The sequence below is a fragment of the Pistacia vera genome, unplaced genomic scaffold (genome assembly GCF_008641045.1).
Source record: "Pistacia vera cultivar Batoury unplaced genomic scaffold, PisVer_v2 Contig190, whole genome shotgun sequence".
Classification (NCBI taxonomy): domain Eukaryota; kingdom Viridiplantae; phylum Streptophyta; class Magnoliopsida; order Sapindales; family Anacardiaceae; genus Pistacia; species Pistacia vera.
Window position 1 is genome coordinate 2497085 of NW_022195991.1, and position 9239 is coordinate 2506323.

Sequence of the window (9239 nt, forward strand, 5' to 3'; positions counted from 1 at the left end):
TACCTTGATGTTGAAAGCATTAACAAAATTATTATTGCGTTTAAAACAATAACACTCTTTTGTTGATCTATAAATTTAATTAAAGAATTGGTAGACGAAATTTCAAAGCACCCTTAGCATCTTGTTTGAATAGACTTAATAAACAAAGTAATACAAATATAAATGCTAAAAGAAAGATCATGTCTAGAGAGGTATCAATAAAACTAGATAAGAGATAAAATGATACAAAAGTTTCAATGATTATATTTATGTACAAAATTTGTGTCTTCTTTATAACTTAAGAGTTAGAACAACATACAATATGTCATACTTCTCTCTCTTTATGTTTTTTTCTCTTTTTTTTTTTTTTTTTTTTTTGGTGGGTGGGGGGGTGTTGTTTGGACTCTTATTCCTTATTCATAATGGGTCTATGACATACAAGTATTTCCCTTGTTTAATACAGTTGCCAAGGAAAAGAAATCTACTTAAAGTTTGAAGAAGAAATCGTGATTGGACACAATGTGCAGTTCCATCCAATTAGATCTCTTAATTAATGAATTTCAATGCTCAAATTCAGTAGAAACAGCACATAGGAATAGGAATTAATACTATGTTAAAAAACTGATCAACAATAATGGTAATTTAATCCACACAATTAGTATTATGTGATAATAATTATTCAATGCAAGTAAACTTACTTAGTTTCATCTAAATGCCAACCAGATAGATCGGCTGTTTCCTCCAAAGCAGTCCTCCATCTTTGCATCTTATCTCTAAAGTGTATTTTATGCTTAATAAAAGCTTCCCCAAAAATCCTAGTCTGAAACCTTACATCTGATGGATCTACGTGATAAAAAATAGGTACTACAATTTGACCACATTTTTTCTTGCATTCAAGGATCTTTGCAAGTTCTTCGAGAATCTAGAAGAAGCGTAGTCTTTTGAAAGAATGATAACTGAAATCTTCGATCCTTGAATTACATTCATAAGAGAGAAAATTTCATCTCCTCTTTCGAGTTTTTCATCAATGAAAACACTAAGACCTTTCCGGCACAAAGCTGCATACAAATGACTAGTAAAATTGTTGCGAGTGTCCTCACCTCTAAAACTAAGAAAAACATCATACTTTACTGGAGGAATACATATGGAAGAAGATGAAGTAGCCATTGCACTTTGCTTGAAGAGAGACTCTTAAGAGTTTAGGGACATGCTCAAATAATCTGGAAAGAAACCAGGAAGAAATAGATCATGGTTAACTCTAAACAATTTTTTTTAAATAAAAAATTAGTATTAAGACAGAAACAGAAATTAATTATCTATAATTTATGATTCATTCGAGAAACATATAAAGGCCTCTTGAAGTAAATTTATGTGGTCAAAACAGGGTCAAGTCTGATCTTATATTCAATCTGTAAAATTAAACTTAGATCATACATAAATTTGGAATAAATTTGTAAAATTAAACTTATATTCAAAGGGGTAGTTGCTTCCAAGAAAGTGTTGAATTCTGCATAGTAACGCGAATAATTCACAAAATTACTCTCCAAAACCCTAAGCAGAAGCATGGAAATCTTAAAATAAAACAAAAATAGAACATAAAATTGTACTTATAATCAAAGAACGTTTGAGAACTTACGGACTAGTGAAGTTTCAAAGGAGTAATTACTTCAATCAAAGCGATGGATTTTGTTTTACTGCAAAATTTTCTGCCGTCACGAACATGTAGATTTATGAACTTTCTTTGAAGCTTCGAGCTAAAAGTGGATTTCTTAATACCCTCCACACCCCTGAGATTTGACGGAATTTGCTAACAATAATACTATGCGTACTAACGAATTTTACTAACTAGCGTACTAACTTAAAGCATAGTACGGGTATCATAAATATAGTACGGGTATTATATGTAATTTTAACAAAGATTAGTAAGATGGATAGTAAGATCCGTGAGTACGCATAGCATTACTCTTAAGTGTATATAAATGGCAAAAATACACTTTACAAAAGTGAAAAACAAACTACATTAGAGTAAAATAGAAAAAAGTTGAGCATAAAGAGTGGATTTGCCTGACTGAAAAAAAGATGGGTTTTGTTTTTTTATAACCTACTCCACAGTGAAATGGTTTCATTGAATGCAATCACCATCCACCTCTACGCAAGGAATGCGAGCTATCACATGCCGACTAGCTCTTTTCGCCTTGAAGAGTTGTTGTCTTAGAAGGGGACAGTCCATGACACTGAGTCTTCCAAGTGAGGCAGGCAGGCAATCCCAAGGCAAGGACTGAAGCTTAGAGCAATTTATGATCTCCAGCTCTTCAAGCAAGGTGAGACTATTCAGTCCCCTGGATAGATTTGCTAGATTCTTGAATCTGCCGATGCAAAGTGAAATAAGACTTGGAGGAAGCAGATCTTCATCAACCGGAAAGGAAGTTATATCTTCAGAACATTCACCAGAAATTCTGAGCTCTCTAAGAGAGGTCAATCTGTGCAATTTCCACTGAGCTATGGGAACCTTAAGATTCTCGCAATTCCATATATGCAGTGATGATAAATTGCAGGGGAAACCACCCATTGGCAAGGATGCAAGACTGGCACAATCGGTTATTGTTAAATTCCGAAGAGCCATGACCTCGTGCATCTGGTTTGGAAGAGACTTGAGACTCTCACAATTAGAGATGCAGAAGGTTCTCAGGCTGGAGACAGGTAGGCCGGTTTCTGGAAAGAACTCCAGATGAGGACAACTATTTATATTTATTTCAGTGAGATTTGAGAGGCCTTGAAGGCACTCAGGGAAGCTTGACAAATTGACATACTTTGAGAAGTCAATGCATTCAAGTGATGCATTATTGCGAAGCATTTTCTCCAAAGATTTTTCAAACTTCAAGCAATAAGAAATCCTCAGTCTTTTAAGGCAATAGAGTAGTTTTTCAGTGCCAAGGTATGTAAGAGATGGGCAATCAACAATCTCCAATTTCTCAAGCTGCGACATGTTGCTGCTGGCATCATTTTCAAAAGCTACCTCAGGTAGATACTGTAGACTTTGACAGCAATGGATTTTCAAACTTTTAAGCATGGTAGGTAACTTGCCATTTGGAAAGTTCCAGGATTCAAAAGAAGGGCAATCTTCAATATCCAATTCTTCAAGAAGACACCTGCTGTTTTCACCACTAAGAATCATCATCTCATCAGGCAAGGCCTTCAGAACTGGACAATCTTTTATCAGAAGACGTTTGAGAGAATATGCCAAATGTATCTGTGGGAATGACTTAAGCTTTGGACATGATTCAATTTGCAACACTTTGAGAGACATGAACTTGGATGCTGGCAGAGATGTAAGTTCTGAGATACTCTTGGATTTTAGACTGGTTAGCGAGGGGAGGTGAGCTACATATCTCAATGGATCCTCATTGCATTCTTCAATATCTAATTCAACAAGTGATGAGAGGCCTTTGAGTGAACATTTCAACCTTGGACATTGTTGGGATCCCACATTGAAAGGGAAAAGGGTGGGCATGTGGGTTATAAAGGCTTGGGCACCCTCCCTTGGCAAGCCGGTTTTCCAAGAAGAGTTCTACCCAAGCCCATGAAAGACCCATGGCCCAGCCCAAATTGTTGAGTTATTGGATTGGGTTCCTATCAGACATTCACTAATGGTAAGCTTCTTAAGGGAAGGAATTTGGGTGGGTAATTTCTCAATCAACTTTGGGCAATTTTGTAGGGTAAGGTGTTTGAGACAAGGAAAAATTTCTTCAATTGCTTCATTACTTGCAGAAGGAAAGTACCACGATTCCCACTTCAACATACTCTTAAACCGGAGAGTTTCCAAAGATGGAAAAGGCTTTTCTTGATATACTTTTTCTATAGCATCCATGCCTTCGATGCACAACTCTTTAAGTGAAGGTAGTCTCCACAGTGATGGAAGCGATGAGCTTTTTCTACAATTAAGTAGGTATATGTAGACTACGTTAGTGAATGTGGGATCCCCTATCCAAGATGCAAACTCTGTACCACCATAACATGAAACTGTAAGCTTTTTAAGGCTTCTATCAGGTTTTAGATAATTGAGGACACGTAACTCAGCATTTAAATTCCTTGAATCATTGAAGATGTTAATCCATTCCAAAGTTAATTCAACAAGACCATGCTTCTCCGTTAAATTGGCAATCTCTGCATCTTTAACTTTCACCACATTATGCAATCCATAAATGGAAAGCTCACCTCGAAGATGTGATAGCTCTTTCAACTCTCTGAGCTTGAGGTGATTGCTTCTACCCACAACAAATTTGGTCAATTTTCGTAGATTGGTCAACTTACATATCCCAGAAGGCATCTCTAGCAAACAAGTTGTATCTTTAATATCAAGATAATGCAAATTGATTAGGTTGATGATACCTGAAGGTAACTTTGTTAGTTTTGAGCAACCACGCAAATTCAATATCAGTAAGTTGACAAGTTTACTGACTGATTCAGGCAACAAACTAATTTCAGTGCAAGACAAATTAAGATACCGTAAATGTTTCAAATCACCAATTGATTTTGGCAGCTCTCTAATGCCATAACCACTCAAAGATAAAGATCTTAAGCATTTTAACCTTGGCAGCATTTCATGATGGAAAGATTTACTTAAGTAGCAACCTGCAGTCCAAGTTGAAGTATGAATCGGTAGTGCTAAAAGTGTTCGTAAAGACTTCATTTCGTAGCAATCTTTGAATCTTTGTAAGACTTCATAATTGTGACGAGTGAACGCCATATGACGAGTCTTTTGAAGAATTCTAACTGGCTCATTGCTGTCAACTTTATCTTCTAAACAAAAACATATGTCTTTCGCAACAGATTTTGCCAAATCATTTATAAGGTCATGCATAACAAACAGCGATTCCTTGCTCTTAGATCGTTCAAAAAATGACCTTGCCAATAATTCATTAAAATAATGGCCTCCCACATCTTCCACTAGTTTCTTTCCCCTTTGGTGTAGGAGAAAAGCCTCTGCCATCCATAACAAAACCAACTCATCCTTATGAAATTTGTAACCTTTTGGAAAAATTGAACAGTAAACAAACAATTGCTTCAAATAGGAAGGAAGATGATGGTAGCTTACTCTCAAAGCTGGAAGAATGCCAATTTTCTGTTCTGGAAAATCCCACATCCTGCTATTCAAAACAGCTTCCCATTCACCACGATCAAATTTGTTCTGCAATAGGCCTCCCATGACTTTTGCTGCCAATGGCAACCCCTGAAATTTTCTCACTATCTCCTCACCAATCTCTTTAAGTTCTCGCTGCTCATCAAGATTTCTACGTCCCAATGCTAGTTGTGTAAATAAAGAAAAACAATCACCATCACACAACAAATTTACGCGGTAAATCTCAACAGCTCCCATAACTTGTGCAACACCATCATTACGAGTTGTAACAATTATTTTGCTTCCAACATCCCCTGGTAAAAAGGGACTTCTTAGAGCATCCCAGAGTAGGTAATTCTCATTCCAAACGTCATCCAACACGATCAGATATTTTTTCCCAGATAAACTCGCTTTCAACTTTACTTGAAGTGAGTTTAAATCACTTGAATTGAAAATCTCATTAGTGATTGCTTCTAAAATTGTCCTTGTTATCCTTACAACATCAAATTCATAAGACACACAAACCCAAGCTTTCAAATCAAAATACTCATTAATTCTACAATCATTATAAACAAGCTGGGCGAGAGTTGTTTTGCCAACCCCACCCATACCAATAATACAGATCAAACAAACATCATCACCACCACTACCACCTCCATTTTCATTCTTCATCAGCATCCCAACAATCTTCTCTTTATCTTTTTCTCTACCGTAAACACGAGATTCAATAACTAAAGAAGTAGATGGCAAAATTTCTTTGATTAAACTAACCCTCCCTGGATTAAAAACCCCAATTTCTTTCAACCTGAGGTTATCTTTTTCATTCACCATAACTTGAAATCTTTCAGCTATTTTCTTAATCTTGAGACCCATTTTCATATTCAAAATGAACGAAAAAATTATGTGCGGTACCTTGGTTTTCATGAGCTGAGAATCTCTCATCAAGTTTTGCCGCAAACTTTCAGTAGCAAACTCATCTAACAAGTCTTCCAAATCGTAGGCCAAATCCCTGATATCGTCCAGCCAGATCCTGACCGACCGATCAGAAATTTGCTTCTCCTCAGCATCATCCAGAACGGCTTGGATCTTGAGCAGAATGTTCCGGAGGTTGTTGATTTCAGAGTAGAGTTTTCCTCTGCGAGCAAAACTGATCACCTCACAGGAGATTAATTTGTCAAAGAGAAGATCCATAGTATAAGAAATAAGACTTTGACCGACAGTGCAAGCCAGGTTTTCCATTATCAATTATCGGAGGAATTTGGAGGAATATGACTCTTTTGTAAGGGACAAAGTAACACTGGATGGTCATTGCTCATTGGCAGATAACAAAAGTGGTACTGTGTTTGTTCGGTCCACGTGTAACAATATTATTGGATAATCTAAATTTAAGATAAATTAGACAAAAAATTAATGAGATATGCAAAGTTATCTTACAATTAACTTGTTAATATGAAAATGTGAGTAACGGTGATCTGTTGAGGCTAGGTGGCGCCTTTGTTTAGTGTTTTAGTTTTGCAATGTTGAAGGACAATTACGAAGGCCTCCCTAAAGTTTGACGGTTTAACAGTTAAGTGGAAAGTTTAATAAAATAATAAACCCTATGTGTTGAATCATGAATGTCATATCTTAAAGGTTTATTTCTTCCCCTTTAAATAAATCACCAAGTTTGGAAATCCAAACGATTTCCGAGAACTTCAAAAAATTTCTTATTTAGATTTTTTTTTTTTTTTTGGCTCATATAAAAAGAAAACATTTTAATAAATAATTGTTAAAACATTTTTTAACTTTAAATATTTTTGAGTTAGAATTCTACTATTTTTTTTTTTTTTTTTTTTTTTTTTTTTTTTTTTTTTTGTGTGTACCACAAATCCACAATGGTGTCTCATTTACATGACTTTAGGCATCCTTTTCTTTTTATTTGTAGTGAAAAATTAAAAATACAATAATATCTAAGGGCCTGTTATTTTAAGCAAGCTGTGTAGGTTTGCATATTTAAGAGTGCCTTTATAGCATCTCCAATGGTGCTCTTTATTTTGAAGAGTATCTTCATTAATTTTTACATATAAAGAACACAAATTTTATTTAAATCTAACACACTCTTTAAATTTAATGAAGATGCTCTTTATTTTCAAAAAAGAGACTTAATGGGAAAGAGAAATAATAAATAAAATGCGTAGAAAGTTGTAGTTTATTAAATAAAATTAGAATATAGAGTAAAATTTGACTCTCTAAATGTGGAAAGCAAAACTCACTCTTTAATTTATATTTTAAAGATAAAGAGTCTGTTGGACTCTTATTTTTATGGATAGACTCTTTATAATAAAGAATTTAGGTCATATAAAGAGTCATTTGAAGATGCTCTTATGAAAGCTTACCATCTCCAACCCATTTCACCAAATTGGTAAAAGTTTCACACCAAATTAGTGTGATTTTTGGTGTGAAACACTATTGCATCTCCAACCCATTGCACCAAATATTACACCCCTTTTTCTTTTATTATAATAATCAACAATTAATCTATTTCACTCATTATTTTTGTATATATTAATTAAATATTGGGAATGATATTTTTATTAAATTATAATTGTTTTGAACATTATAATAATTTAATAAAATTAAGCATTTATTTAATCAAATAAACATTACATTTAATATAGAAAAACATTATATCTAATATAAAATGATACCAAAAAAAAAAAAAAAAGACAATAACACAAAAGTTAAATTCCATATTGATAGTAATTTAATTTTCTGAATTAGTATATTCTTCCCACAAATGATCAATTAATGCATTTCGAAGAACATGGTGAGCATCTATATCCTTGATTTGTCTATGTCAAGCAAGAAAATTTTGAAATTGGGCATTTTCATCTACGACAATTTCAACTTCAGAAGTTGACGCTTCCATCTGATTCTCAATTGATGTATCAACATTACGATAATCCTCGATTATCATGTTATGCATAATTATACACACAATCATTATATCATGTAAACATTGCATTGAATAAAATTTTGTTTTAAATTTTTCATCATTTTTTGAATTATATAATTATTATAAATTTATTATTATAAATAATAATTAAATTAACATAAATACAAATAACAAAAAAAAATATTTTCTATACTGTTTAAACAGTGCCACACTGTGTGCATAAACAGTATTACACCAAATTTAGTGTGATACTGTACATAGACACCAAATTGGTGCAAAAATTGGCGCTGGGTTGGAGTCCTTTTTAGCGCTACTTTGGAGATGCCCCTATGTTTGATAGTCCAAGATATGAATGAGAAAAAACACCAGTTTTAGAAGGTTGCTGCTGTGTCTCCCGGTTGTAGAAATAAATATGCTTTATTTCCAGTCAAAATATTGAGCCAACATATGTAAATTACAGCTAATTCACTTACAGCTGACTCTACGACTGGGAATGCCATTGTTTTTCTTCTTCTTCCCCCTTTTTTTTTTTTTTTTTTTTTTTAATAAAGGTAAACAACTTAAATGGTAAACAAGAAATTCACTTAGAGCAGAAAACAATTAAAAAGGTCTCAACATAACATTTTTGTCATTTTTATTTCCTGCCACTTGCGTTCAATTTGAAGAGATTTTTCTGCAATCTACTATCTGATTCTCACCTCCAAATTACCCTTTCTGGGCTAAATCTACTGCAAATGATATTAGCTGATCTTAAGGAGAAATGCAATTAGGAGCCGGCATCCTCACATGATATGAATGCAACTTATAGAAAGTACTAATTTTTTTCTTTGAATTGCTTCTACTTTTTGAAACATAAGTTGAGGATGATTAGAGGTCAAGAACTATTGTTAAAAACAATAAGTTTATGTGCATATGAAGTTGGCAGCACTTGCACAGACTACCATGGGGGAACAGTCAAATCCAACAACTGAAATTAACATCTATTCTCCCACTGCAAAAAGAATTAAGTCAGAACAGTGTCAATTACAGTTGTGCTGCCTCTATATCTTAGATGAACTGATTAGGACAAAGTAAGTTGTATTACATATACACTTAAGATAAATTCTTGACCAGAAAGATGTTAATTAATGAGACCAACAGTGTTAAGTGATGAGTAGACTAAGGACTATTCTCCATGCAGATATCATTATTGAATCTGCATCATCC

At 33.9% G+C, this 9239-nt stretch overlaps 1 protein-coding gene across 1 annotated transcript; it reads right to left on the reverse strand.

Moving 5' to 3' along the window:
- Positions 1-2101: 2101 nt before the first annotated feature.
- On the reverse strand, positions 2102-6372 carry LOC116127362 (putative disease resistance RPP13-like protein 1). The gene is made up of 2 exons (XM_031413006.1): positions 3619-6372; positions 2102-3450 (listed from the first exon to the last, which is right to left on the reverse strand). Exons 1-2 carry the CDS (start codon positions 6335-6337, stop codon positions 2102-2104), a joined length of 4068 nt encoding a protein of 1355 aa, XP_031268866.1. The 5' UTR covers positions 6338-6372.
- Between the last annotated feature and the right edge of the window lie 2867 nt (positions 6373-9239).

Bases quoted from the DNA above. Each gene is read 5' to 3' on its own strand.
- LOC116127362 (XM_031413006.1), bottom strand. From the start codon at position 6,337: ATGGAAAACCTGGCTTGCACTGTCGGTCAAAGTCTTATTTCTTATACT. The intron at 3,451-3,618 runs GTCTGATAGGAA...GATCCCAACAAT, and splicing joins GAAGCTTACCATTAGTGAAT to GTCCAAGGTTGAAATGTTCA.